The sequence below is a fragment of the Hetaerina americana genome, unplaced genomic scaffold, assembly GCF_022747635.1.
Source record: "Hetaerina americana unplaced genomic scaffold, ioHetAmer1.1.p SCAF_6, whole genome shotgun sequence".
In the NCBI taxonomy this organism is placed as follows: Eukaryota; Metazoa; Arthropoda; class Insecta; order Odonata; family Calopterygidae; genus Hetaerina; species Hetaerina americana.
Window position 1 is genome coordinate 6,877,478 of NW_027287205.1, and position 14,799 is coordinate 6,892,276.

The 14,799-nt window shown below is 43.2% G+C and overlaps 1 protein-coding gene across 1 annotated transcript in view; it reads left to right on the plus strand.

Annotated features, from left to right (window-relative positions):
• svp (COUP transcription factor 2) overlaps positions 1-14,799 on the plus strand; it is a 323,351-nt gene that overhangs the window by 60,189 nt on the left and 248,363 nt on the right. Inside the window, exon 2 of the mRNA XM_071593592.1 lies at positions 10,494-10,643. Within this exon, the coding sequence (XP_071449693.1) occupies positions 10,494-10,643 (150 nt within the window). The remainder of the gene's footprint in view (positions 1-10,493; positions 10,644-14,799) is intronic.

Sequence of the window (14,799 nt, forward strand, 5' to 3'; positions counted from 1 at the left end):
CATATATATACATGCATATATATATATATATACACATATATATACACTCATATGAATATATATAGTATATATGTATATATATATATACATATATTCATTATTTTAATGAATCTATGTATCTTACTCTTATGTCCATTTGCCAGGCAATGTGTTACATAATTACATGTATACCTTGCTCCTAACAATGCTGAACCAAGTTCTACAGAAAACACGCGGGCACATTCACAAAATTGTAGCTGTTACGACGTCATCCTCATGCTAAGGTCATGTATTCTGATTTCGGGCCTTCGAAATATTCGGTCATTTGTGGTAATTAACCAAAATGATGGCTTTAATAGCGGCGGGTAGAGCTCACCGCGTGGGACCAAATCACCCCGTACAAATCCGCACGTTAACAGGCTAATTCAATTAAAAATCAATTTACATTGGGGCTTATTTATTTCCCCCGTCCTAATACTCGGTTTCCCTTGGGAGTTTTAGTGACCGGGGAATCGCAATCCATTTGTTCTTAGATGGGCTCACCGGTGAGAACTGCCAGGATATGAACCCGGGACCCCCAAGTCACCCCTCGACTATGTACCTTGCTGTCAAACTCCTTTCGAAAGATGAATTCGGCGTTAGAAAAATTCGTAGTGGTAGTATGTAAGAGAGGCGAGCGACAGCTAAGGTCATTAGGGTTGGGCAGGGGAGAGGATGAAAGGTGGGAGAGAAACCCGGCGTCGGCATTAGCCTACTCTTAACGAAGGGCGCCAATGGGTCAACAGCTTAACGTCCCATCCGACGGACGGCGTACTCACTCCAAGTGCCCTGCACAAAGCACCTCAAGTAGGGATCGAGATACCACTGAAAAATATTCGACGCCGCCGGGATCCGAAGCCGGGCCCTCCCGGTGGGAAACCAGCACGATAATCACTTCGATCCCCAAGGAATTCATACAATTACCTTTCTGAAATTTGAACGTTATTTCGACTATAATATGGCAATCGCCATTTCTGTGCCCTGGCGAGCGAAATGAATGACCACTTCAAAAAGCATGAATATTGTCGGCTTGGTAAACAATTTCAATCCCTTCTCTCAGCGATCGTTTCAAGGCAGCGAACGGAGGCGGAATCGATCGGTGTCCATTGCCGACGAAATAAAGTGTGTGTGCAGGGTGTCCCTGGCAGAAACCCTCCTCCTCCGTGCTCCTTCCGTGTGAAGACGCACTCCCGCTTCCATCGACGACACAGCACGGCCCGTGACATCCTCTGCCCGGCCCCGCTAAGGGTGTGTGACATGAACATACCGCCCATCCCTTCCCCAAAACTGACCGTCGTTTATTCAGGGTGGGTGCTTGCTTCCTGCCTACCATAGAATGCTCACCCCTGCACTTACCCATATCCTCACGTTAAGCCTAATACCTGTTGCTCACGGTAAAATATCCCAGCCGCTGTTTCGTTAAAATCTTGTAGTGCCGATCGTTTTTTTTTTCGAATCTTTCCATCCACGGATAGGACTCTTCTTGAGAAAGCGAGCGCATTTTAAGTGTTTGTGGATCGGTGCTATTTCCATAAAATATTTTAACGAGCAAAGTGTAATCCTTTTCAATCCAGTGAATTAAATAAAAAATATTTTAAGTGGACGGCGGGGAGTCCATGAAATACCGAGGCGTATATTTTATTGTACGAAGAAATTCAGAGGAATGAATTGCCATAATTTTATAACTCCTTCATGTAATTATGAGAGGACCATATGGTACACGATTTTAAAAGAAAGAATTAGGTGAAATGGAAACACCTTAAAACGGATTGCATTAGTTGATAACAGAATACACGGAGGAAAATGGATGGGAAAGTTTCACAAGGAAGGTGTAGGGACAAATAGGTAAGTAGGCGATGTGAGGAAGGATTTCTAATGGAAGACCTAACGAGGTATGTGTGGAAGTTAGTATAGTAAAAAGGTTAAGTGGAGGACCTCTTTCAACCTGTCTCTCTGAACTGAAATGTTGATGATATTGATGAAGTTATGACCACATTAAGTGTTGAAGGCGTGAGGATGACATTCCAAAGCGACAGTACTGAAAAAGTGCCTAGTGTTATTTATTTCGTTTACTTACGTCACAAATGGTTATTTGAATGAAATTTTGGGAACACGGAAAACTTGAACCATGAGTAATTGAACACATTTAAACGGATACCCTTTTCGGGTTGAGCTGATAATATTTTTCATGGAACATTTTGAAGAAACATTTGCACAAATCAACGGGTTTAAATTCCATGCGAAGGCTGGCCGCGACACTGAGGAAGCGACGAATGTCCCGAGGGGTGGAATGGAGGGGGGGAGAGGGCTTTTAACTTCGGGCCATCGCGCGTTAACACGTGTACACTTTTGAGGAGATCCCCAGGAGGGGGGGTGGAGGGGACGAACACCCTTAATTCGAGGAAAAGGGGCTCTCGTGCACGAGGGGAGGGGCAGGAGGAGGAAGAGGTCCGAGCACATCCCCCGAAGCCCCTCAAAAGGGTTTGGGGGCGCCGGAATGCAAATGGCTGGCGATTTCGCCCCTCCGAGGGGGGGGCGTCGTGGGGGTGGTCGAGGGTCAAGGGACGGAAGGGGTGAGTGAAAGGATTACTCCGAAAGAGAGAAAGGAGAAAATGATCGAGTTTTACTTGTTATCATAGATAGTCATAGGAGGTTTTCGAGTGAGGCCTGCATAAAATTAAACGTCGCCCTGAGCTAATGGAGCATTTCCGCGATGCCGAGAAATCTTTTGCCCTTACGTAAATCCTAATCCTGGACCTCACCCTTTCTACTCCCTCGCATTTGATATACTATTTCGGATTCTAGAAAGCGTCCACGGGATAAACATACCCTTTTGTTCGTTATCTGCGATGAAGTGGTCTCTCCTAAGTCGCCAAATTACAGTCGCAAAAAGGAGCGACGACTTCGAGACCATACGTGATATGATATCTTTTGTCTGATATTTATAATATAATAAAATGGAAGGATGGAAAAAATAACAATTTAGTACGCACTCAAAGAAAATGCTCACAATAAACGTTTTCTGTCATCTGGTAACAATCTTTGGTGATTAAATCTCAATGTCAGAAAATGTACAGAAACAACTAATCAGATTGATCAACAAATAAATCTGAGTCAAATGCCTCCATTAGTAATTTCTAGTCGTGGTGAAATGAGAAAATATATCGTAGTTAATCAGTCTTTGAATGCAAGCATAATATTTGTCTCGCGTGTTGGTCTACGTTGAATACGTGGTCTCCCCCCGCCACACGCCCTTGCGGCGGCTTGCGGGGTATTAAATAGAAGTAGATGAATAAAAAATCTGGTAAATTAGACTTTTCTCTACCCTTTTCGCTTAGGGTTACCCTCCTTACGAACATTGATTATTCAGGGAACCATTAGAGTGAGCTGATACGCATATCTACATTTTCTTGCAACTGTGCCGTACGCATAAATTATAACTTTTGTGTAGTATGGACCGACTAGTATTGGCAACAATGTTGGGAACTACTCTATGACCATGCCGTAAGAAGCCATCGAAAACGCGTCGGGATATTCTTGATATCTGGATAGAATAGATTAAATTCAGGGAGCGGACATTTTACCGAACAATATTTATTATGATATTACAGGTGTCATAGTATTTATGTCCATGGGCTCTTATGGTCGATATTGCTCGTTGCACCCCTAATGGTCGAAATTACTCGGAGGTGCCCGAAACCCATTGCCGCGTCAACACATGGAAACCTCGGCATTCATCTGAAGTCAGGCGTCCGAGAATGGGCATGATCGCCTCACGAGTGAGCGCGATCTTTTCGTCGCAGTCGTCCCGGCGATGGATCCGCTCTCTCCCGGGCGATATTCTCCGGGAATGCCCCTCTTCCCCCCCCCCCCCACACCAACCGGGCGGGAAAGGCAATTGGGAAAGGGGGGGCCAGGGGTCAAAGGACGAGGCGCCCTGCCGTGACCCCTGTCGCCTACGTGGCGAATGAAGCCGTGACTGCCGGGGAGGGTCGGCAAAACCCGACCCAAGAGGAGAACAAACGGCTCTCCCTCCCCCCCCCTCCCCGGGCTCAAGACTGCACTAAACCAATTAAGGAGGAGGGAAAGGGGATTTCCTGAGGACACGCCCACACCCTCCCCTCCTCCCTCTCCCCCCGTACTTCCCCTCTCCGCCCACCCAGAGCAATCACTTTACTAAGCCATTTCCACGCATTGCCTCCACCGTTTTACCTGTCTCAAATGAGAAAAAGCCAGATAAATCAACTAAAACGTAATCTGAATATTAAATGCCATCGGTAAGGTTTGCATCACCTCTTAACTTGTAAATAATGAATCAATTTGGGGTGAAACAACATCATTGTAAAATCAAAGAGCGCCATTTCGTTGGTATGCGAAAAATATTGGGTATTGGGCAGGCGAAAATTGCATAAAATTGTATTCTGGGTTTGCTCTCAGACTCTACAAGTTGTATACTATGTTTCTTCAAGCGTATCTAAACAGCACGTAACGATTTTAAATGATACCGCCAACGCCTGACCCCGTCGTTAAGTAATGAAACTCGTCCGATTTTGGATACACAAGAACTTCGATAGTAAAGCATGCGTCACTTCAATTCAGTAGCGGTTTTTTCTTAAAAATGGGAAAATTAAACTAAATTTAGGCTAAATATCCGTGGAAGATGTTATTTATCGGACGGCCATGAAATGGCATCGTATTGTTTTCATCGCGTATTTCAAAATTCGCTGTGATTTAATTTCGATTAACACTAATATATGTAGATTTACATTGATTGGAATTAATAGGTACTAATAAAGATGTCACGATAGTTATTCAGCGAATACTTATAAGATATTACGTTGACATTGATGCGAGATGTTTTTTATTATCTATTTTAGAACGGGCTCAATGGCTAAGAAAAATAACTACTGTGATCTGATAGCATTTAAAAGAAAGATAGTCATAAGTTAATAGTTGACCTAAGACACAGGTTACGTTCGCTGGTGGAGGAATGTGTATAATTTCCCGTTGATAGGTGGTCTAGTAGTAACTTTCCCCGTCAGCAATGGGTGTGCATTTCTTAGGGGCATTAGGGAAGCGGTAGATTACCGAATGAAAGGCCTTAAGAGGGAGGGCGCTTGTGAATGAATCCTAAGCATTCCGGTTCCTCTCACCTGAGAAGCCATTTACTTGGTCGTTCCCGCCGCGGTCTCCGTTAAGAGGGTCAGAGTGGACATCCTCCGAGGGGGCGCCATATACACAAGAAGAAGCGACTGCTCGCGGCGCTAAATTATGGAGACGAGCAAAAAGTTAATGCGGACTGACCTTCGGACGGAGACGGCGAATGAGGATGCCTGCCTAAGGCGCGGAAATGTCCATCACCGCCCCTTGACGAAGTTGGGTTGGTTGGGGGGGAGGGGGTGGAAGAAGGCGAACTCCGGGGGATATAAAAACCAAACCCCGTTGCTCCGCTCCTGCTCTGTGGCATACACTTCGGATGATGGAGAGATATTCGCGAATTTTAAATTTCGTGAAAAATTTGAACGAAGATTTTTCAGGATATATTCTTACAAAACACGTCACCTGAATCCATTCCTCGATCCGGGGCGGGGGGGTTTGGAATTAATTCGACAGATGATTATTTCTTCGCATAAGATTCAGAATAGCAAAGACGTGAAGAAACACATGTATCAGTCAGTGGAGCATCAACGTATATACTTCAGATGACTTTCAATTGGCTTGTGATTTTTTTGCCATTTTTAACCCTAATATTAGATATCGCGTGATTTAGTTGTTGCAGCGCACATTTTAAAAGTTCGCCGTGAGCAAAGTAAAGAGACGACGGTCTGCTTTCACTCACACGGCAGCATGCGTAAGGACTGAGTGTAGGGACGTTTAGACAACAAGATGGCGGCTCTAGCCCCACCCACCGCCGCGCTAGGCCGAAACTTCTCAGTTGCATTCTCTAGAAAGGTCTCGTAATTAGGAGTGGAAGAACAATCGTGTGGAAAATTATTGATGCACTGCTCGTGGGTCACGTATTTCCGTGAAGCCTTGGAGAAGACCAAATGGAGAGAGACAGCAGCTCTACGTATATTTCCAGCTGTTTGAACGTGTCCATCGTGTTTAAAATTAGAATTAATCAATTGTTCAACATGCCTCTCAATCGATTTGTGCATTTATGAATACACATGTCTACATCTACATAATACTCCGCAAGCCACCGCAAGGGCGTGCGGCAGGGGTTGTTAGGTCATCACCCGTAAGAGAGAATACATCTTCATGCAAAATCAACATATTTATTCTAACCTACACCCATAGTGGCGTATACATTCATGTAAAAACCTTATTAACATACACGCAGGTTAATACATATACTGTCAACTAACCAACACCTGAATCTTAGATTGTAGTGAAAATTAATCCCACGACTTGAAAATTAGAATTGAAAAGTAAAAAGGTGTAATTCCACTACTGCATGGACATGCGACATTCAATGATCTCCTCCCCCAAGGACACAGGTCTTGAATGTGGTCCAACGTTGCAGGTAGCGGGAGGGTCCCGCCCCCCACAGAGAGAGAGACTGGGGATTGAAGGGGAAACTTAAAAACCAAGAATGCAAAGCAAGCATTACTGTTAAGAGCACTACATTATTTAATGGCATTAAAACACACAAGGTTAGTGAGAGTGAATGCAATTGAAGAGAACTAATTATTCCCTAGACGCTGAGGGTGGCAAGTGGAATTTTTGCTATCTATAACCCTACATTTTCTATCCAGTATTGTCCGTGGGAAGAAGGAGTCCTTGAGTCTGCCGGTTCTGGTATCTATTCCCCGAATTTTATGTACATGATCCAAGCGGCCAATGCATTTAGGAGTGCGAATAGTTTGCGAGACCTCGGTTCTGAAACATACGGATCTGTATTTATTTAGCAAGTTTAACCTGGCATTGAATCGTCTTCCTTCCAATCATTCTCACCCCAACTTCATAAGCATTTCGGTGACACTTTTTGCTTTATCACGTGTGTGAAACCTAGACAGTGATTTGAAATGAAAACTTTTTACAATGAGAAACATTAAAATCTAATTATTTTACTGCGATTTTAAGTGACGTGTATGGGTGAGTTTGACGAAAAATTCCACCAATTAAAATTTTCCGAGCTAGTAGGGTAATGTAGCAGCGTTGACAAAACTTAATGGCAGAATTACAGATTGATTTTTATGCTTCTGTCGTACATCTATCTACACGATACTCAGCAAAGGTGTGTGGCGGGGGTTGTCAGAACAGCCGCCTGTTATATGTTTAAATGTTTGCTGTGTACATGGTAGGTAATATCTAGGTAATGTTAGGGTCAGGAAGAGATAATTCCAATACATCATTTCATTTAATTATGCTTAATTTAATACAGAGACAGTCAGTAACTTTTCTCTTCATATTTCGCGTCACGTAACGCCTCGGTGTTACTAGTGAGACGACACTAAATTCTCGGCACCACCCCATCGCAATATGTAATTACTTGTCCGATGAATAATGGGTTTTTGGCCCGTGGGTGCATTGCTTCCTCCGAGGGCGTCATTTCGAACTTCGACCAAGAATCGGATCGCCCGTCATATTTCTCCCAAGGGAGGGAAGCCCGCGGGTCCCCTCCCTCCATCGAGCTGAGATATCGGACGGCCCCCCTCCCCCCATCCCCTCTATCCCTCCTCCCACCCACCCATCATGATATCACTGCCGTTCGTCATTTAAGATGGGCACCGCTCGGAGCCGTTCGGGTCAAGGGGTCAGGAATCGAGCCTCTTCATAAATGGTCCCTTCAGTTCTCTGGAGACATACGTTGAGGGGAATGGAGTGAGGGTCGAAGGCGTTTGGGGGGCCCCAAGGTCCTTTCCTCAGACGCCCCCCCACCCACCCCCTCCGTAACCTCCACCCTCTCCTCACCGACTATCTCTCTCTCCCCCGTGAGCGATTCGTGAGGAGACGGCAGTGGTCTTGACTGACCGACACCGTGGGCCGTGCCACGCGGTTTTCGTGCTTAGCATTAGTTCGTTCATCGGTAATCGTTGCTGAATCACGAGGAACGAACGCATTGAATCAGGAAGGAGGTTCAGAGGATGAATTACCTTCATTGGGGAATGATCTCTTGCGCGTCCATGCTCTCTGCGATCTTGACGCTTGAACCTCCGGCGTAGCCGTCCTCTGAACGAGTCACGTGATTGTTTCGACGACGAGAAAAAGCGTGGCTTTCAACATCTCCGACCAACAGCACACGGTGAAACGACGATTAGTGCGATGACTGTTGATTAGAATTAATTTTTTTTAAATCAACGGTCATGCACGTCTTCTTTTTCTTGCTGTTCACGATAAACGTTATCCAGAGTAACTTATACATATACATATATATATATATATATATATATATATATATATATATATATGCTTTCGTAGACGTAACACGGAAGTGCCGAATAGTACAATGCACAGTAACACACAATATAGAAACACAAAAAAAGAGAACAATCACACGTATTTTCTTGATATTTCGACGGAAACAATCCGTCGTGATTACTTCTATATCTTCAGAGGAAGACGGATATATATATATATATATGAGTTCTTATCGTAAAATTTTACGAGCCTCATCTGAAAACAGTTTCACTTGTACTCGTTTGTTGACCAAACCTTAAAAACAAACTTAGGTCCCTCTTGATATATATATATATATATATATATATATATATATATATATATATATATATATACATATACATATATATATATATACATATACATATATATACATATACATATATATACATATATATATATATACATTTATATATACATATATATACATATACATATGTATATACATATATATGTGTATATGTATATGTGTATATATATGTGTATATATGTGTATATATATATTATATTATATATATATTTATATATATATATATACACATATATATACACATATACATATACACATATATATGTATATATATGTATATACATATGTATATATATATATGTATATATATGTATATGTATATATATATATGTATATATATATGTATTGATATTTCGACGGAAACAATCCGTCGTGATTACTTCTATATCTTCAGAGGAAGACGGATATATATATATATATGAGTTCTTATCGTAAAATTTTACGAGCCTCATCTGAAAACAGTTTCACTTATACTCGTTTGTTGACCAAACCTTAAAAACAAACTTAGGTCCCTCTTGATTGCTATGCATAATATGCATGTGAAAACATGGCATTATGTGTGCAGTGAAATGCCGCTTTTACTGCCACTTACGCATTTATGATATCCGCCGTAAAATCTGTTGCCGTCGCCGAGTACTTAATGATTTCAATGCTTTATAATTTGTGAAAAAAAAGGAAGAAATTTTTAGAGTAAGGCAGTTTGTGTTGTAGAGTTCAGTTCGATAACTCTCGTCTAGCTTGCCGGCAACCCAAATACTTCGAGATATTGGTCGACTCTTTCACCTGCCGACACACCAAAGTGCGCACAGCTATGCGCAACTTTTCTTCGGCAACTTGGTACCGTAAAAGAGTCGCACGCATGCGCAGAAAAAGAGAGAAAGAGAGATTTGACAGAATTTGATACAGGCGTTGGAATCACTTTGTTTGGGTTTTTTGGTTGACAACCCCTCAACCGAGCCAAAAATGCAAATTTTATGAATCTCGGAATGGAGTTGGTTAATGACTGACCGTATGCCTTGAGAACGTGTTCGGTCGAGTAGTGGAATGATAATTGAGTGACTGAGGGTTTTAAGTGATTGCATCATCGCTGTAAATAGATCGAAATGGCCACGAGTGAATTTGATCAATCGAAAATCTTGATCTTACCCCTTTCCATCTTCCTTCTACTCATCTGCAACGTCAACGCCACCCTCGGGGTCACTCAACTTATTGGGAATCACTGACAAGAGGGTGCCTTGCGAATTAGAAGTACCAGTGAGATGGGGGTGTCATCAAAGGGATGCAGATATCGGAATCAGAATTTGAAGGAACCAAATTTGATGCTTCGCTCCAAAAACGAACGAAATCCTGTTTTATGAGGAATGGTCATGAAGTCACTGGTATACTTTTTCTATTTCAATTAAACAAATAATGGAGATACCTCCGCAAAGGATATGGTAAAAGATAGAACCATGCAAGCCAGTCTATAGAAAGCACCATGAATATGGTCGAATTCAATACTTTTTTGTTATTTCAGGCTTGGTGCTTTTTTGGATGAATCCCATCAGAAATATTGTGCATTAAACCAATCCTCAAAAAGCAAATGCATCCCTGCGTCAAAGAATACACATTATGTTACTATTTATATATGGTATACATTACATGCAGTATTAAATGGAATCCTTAAGTATTTTGGTATCTTGGTATGATGTCTTTAGTGTATGTTTCGTCATTCCTGATCGCAAGCACTAACCAACCCCCTCGGCCTCTTTCTTCTTCTCAGGGTGCAAGAGTTTCTTCAAGAGGAGCGTTCGGAGGAACCTGACGTACTCGTGTCGAGGGAATCGTAGCTGCCCCATCGACCAGCACCACCGCAACCAGTGCCAGTACTGTCGCCTCAAGAAGTGCCTCAAGATGGGCATGCGCAGAGACGGTGAGCCCTCAAAAACCACTGACCTTTCCCCAACACCGACGCGGGCTAAAGGCGTATCACGCATGTCTACGCACGAGTGCGTCTAAGGCATCCATCCTTCCTCTGACCAGGTCCACTCAACGGCTGCGTGCAATCGCGTGTGCAGTATGCCTTCTCTCTGCACTCGAAGAAGTGTCGGTTATTGGAATGGTGGTCTCTCATTCATTGCACGGACGTGGAACGTATCAGATATCACTATCGCCATATCCAATGCTCCATACCTGTCGCTAATCCGAGTCTCGCGAAACAGCGTGCTGTGATTGCGTCCTTCCCTCCTGCTGCTGCAGACGTAGGGCCCGACAAGCAGCAGCCAATCGGATGTCTTGAAAATCTGCGTCCAGAGGTTATAATTAATTACGACTCGAGTCAACCAAAGCACATCTACTATTCTGTATATTAAAAACAAAAATTACAATTAGGGTACGGTAGCTCGTGATTCGTTCCTGGAATATTCACTTCTGCGTTGAATATAAGGTTTTCGAGTCGACGAAAACCCAATGCTTGAAAACGTGATGTTTGCGCGTGTTTATGGAAGTAGGAGGAGAAAAACGTAAATAAAAAGAAATGAATGGTACACTGTAAAGGCTAATGTCCACAAGAGCGCGCTAATGCTCGTTCTTTTGTTTGATCGTTGGTTCTATTTTTCCCGCCGTGATGGCCGCGCATTGGGCTCCCACGCCGCCTTTTTTCGACTGCGCATTCACGAAAAGTGTGCGCTTCTGTGAAATCCACGCATCCCCTGCACGCGAGCACCACAATGGAAGACGATCTCCTCGGCTCCATTTCACGAACTAGCGTCTCTAGCTAGTTATGGAAACGAGATAAGATAAAATGTCATTTTAGCTGCACCTTCTGAAAGGGAGGGACCAGAATTGTTTGTTACAACGTGAGGTAATCGTGTAGATCTCACTTCCTACGTACAATTTCAACGATGCCAGAATAAAGTCAGGTTTTTCATCACCCTTCAAGTGCCTCAAAGTTGAAGAAAGACTCTTTCATTGGCGCTGGGAGTTCGCGGCGACATTTTAACAGTGTAATAATTATGCATGTCCCAAATAGAAATTTTTCTGTGCATGGAAAAAATTTCCGTCGAAGACGTGATGAAACTGAAAATTGCGCTTAAAACCTTGGTACGATATTTGTAAATATTGTCCAATCCATTTTATCCGCATAAGCTTATATTGTTTAGCAAGTATTGTAATTACGGCATTTAAAAATATAATGTCTTCGTTTTTTGTAAAAAAAAACAGTCGGTGCCTCTAAAAGAAAATCGCTTGTACGATTTGGAATTGCTAATTGCATTAGGTCTTATCTTGGATTTTGAAAACGCAATTTTCTTCTCCTTAATTAGGGGGTTACAACTCGCGTGGAATTTTTATGCCATTTCATATTCACATGCATGCATATTTTTAATTACGTCAGTGGAGAACAAATTAAGAGCAATGCCTGTCCTAACTTCAATCAAGGTTTTTCCGAATTTTATGAATAAGAAAAACTTGGCAGTATTCTGCACTTCTAATTAATCCCTTTTGTGGTTGGTAAAATTAGGGTGTACCTAGTAATTAACTAGTGTTTATTGGAAGTGAGTGCCATACTTCTCCTGGTCAAACCAAACGCTCTGCAACCCTTATCTTTATCTAACGACATTGCCCTCGTGCCATAAACGCTTGTTGTAGTTGATTTGGAGTGCTTGGTACAATTTTAAGACGAAATCGCAACCGTTCCTGTATTCAGCAACTTCAGTTCATTTTTTCATGCTATCCTCAAAACGATTCCAATTTCGTCAGATCTCAGTGACTGCGGTCCTCCCCTGCAAACATTGGTCGCGGGTTCGAATCCCACCCGGTTGGGTTTTTCTCCACTTAAGAGTTTTAATTATTCTTGCTATCGTCAAACCTTGTTTTAAATTCCAGTGGTAATACGAAAATTGCTTTTTCTTTGATTGATCATCAGTATTTCAATCCTAAGACTGGTTTTACTGCGGCCCTCCATTCTTCCCCATTTAATGTCAATTCCTTCACCCTCCGATAGGTTCACTGTTTTACGTCCTTTTTAATTTGCCCTATATACTGGTCTCTTGGCCTTCCTCGCGGGATCTTTCCTTCAATATTTTCTTCTATTATATTTCTAACTTATCCATTGTGCCTCCAATTCCTCTATTTCTTCTTTGCTGTAGAGCTATCCATAAGGTCCTCCATTCCTCTTCTGCTCTTCTATATACTTCATCGTTCCTCAATTTGTATGTCCATTTAATCTTCAGCATTCTCCTCCAGCACCATGTTTCAAATGCTTCACATATTCTTCCTTGGTCCAATATTCCATGTCTTCGATCCGTAGAGTGCCATCCATGCACCTCACCTAAGTTTTGACGAACAGTTTCCTTGTTTGCTATCTTATGTTCTTTGGACATACTAGTAGTTGCCTCTTCTAAATGAACGCCTTCTTTGCTTGGGCTATTCTTCGCTTGATGTCGGTCGAGCTTCTTCCATCCCAAGTTACACTGCTGCCCAAGAACGTAGATGAAGGATTCCACTTGCTCTAGTTTTTTTCGATTATCGATTAAATTGAAAAAAAGAAACAAAAATATGAAACTGGACCCAACTTCCGTCGTATTAATCGATGCCAGTTTTGAAAAAAAATCATCCGTATCTCAACGGACGGTCGTAGGTGAACATTTTCGTGTTCCCGTGGTTTCGCTTCATTTCCATATCGGCGAAGTTGGCGACTCTTACGTACTATATGACATTCTTTCTTTCTCCGCCGCCGGCTCATACACCCGCCGGCCACCGCACTGGGGGGGGGGAGGAGGGAGGCGTGAGAGCTAATCCCTCTCCGGACATCAACCTGACCGTAAAAATGCCCTACGATCGGCTCTCTCTCCCTATGCGCCCCGCCCGCCCGGCAGCGCGCGTGGGGGGCCGCGAGGGACGCCCCTCCCCCGCTACCGAGAGGGGGAGGAGCCGCCGACAGGAAACCCCTCCGCTCCTGTCCGCCATTATTCAACAACAAAGCCCCACATTTTTCACGGTCCCTTTCTCTAAGGAGTCTACAAACCACGCGATGTTTTCCGCAAACCGTACAAACACAAAAGGGATGCGCGGCAGTTAAATCTACGTTTCACCCGGTAATCCACATAAAGGGCGTGAGGCAGGGGGTGTTAGTTTAACTGCCCTTAATAATAGTAGCAGTCATTGGCATTCGGTATTATTTTATGGTCAGGAAAGTTAAGTTTTCTCGAATCATATAGTTGTGTTCGTGAATTTTGTGAATGATGATATTCCTCACGTGGATCCGTGAAATAGTCTTGTTTCCTTAACTTCTAAGACATTACCAAGCCTACCACTGTAAATGCTCGATTGAAATTATGCTCTCGTGTGTGGTCACTACGTGCTTTTCTAGTAGTTCAGGAGGATACTCGGTAGGCGGCGACGGGAATACATAGGGATGGGGAAGACATAAAAGTGTAAGAAAATGCACCAAAGTGAATCATTTAGGATGAATCAAGTATGTGCGAAACGAGGATATGCATTACATGCGGTGGTTCCCTCCGTTCGTGTTGTCGTCGCGTTGCTATGGTGACGGTGCGGTTTCCGTTAACCTGCGACATTCTAACTCTCAGATAATTCCCTCGCCTGACCTCTCGACCTGACGTGAGACTTGTACTCTTCTTCCGATGCTGCCGCCGCTGTAATCTACCAGAAAATTATTTTAACCGCTGTACTTGGTCGGCGTCTTCCGGTCATAAGTCGGATCACTTCTGACCTGGAGACGCCGTCCGGCTACCCCGGCGAAACTCTTGCCCCAGCAACATGGACCGACGCGGAGGAAATCTCGGAAGACTTGGGATCTTAAGTAGCCACTCACCGCGTAAGCCTTCAAAAGGAATTAATATACCATACAATCGCACCGCTTGAATTTTTTATCAGGTTCTCTAAAGGAATCAATCGGAATTCGAAATCGGGACCCCCATTTCTGTAGTCAAAACCTCCACCGAATAGGTTACTACGACCCATATTCCCTAGGTGTACCAGTTAAAATGGTATTACCGACAATCGACTGCATTTCGAGAGTCTCCATTGTGGACGTGGAATCCAAGAACATTTAATGCCATCCAATT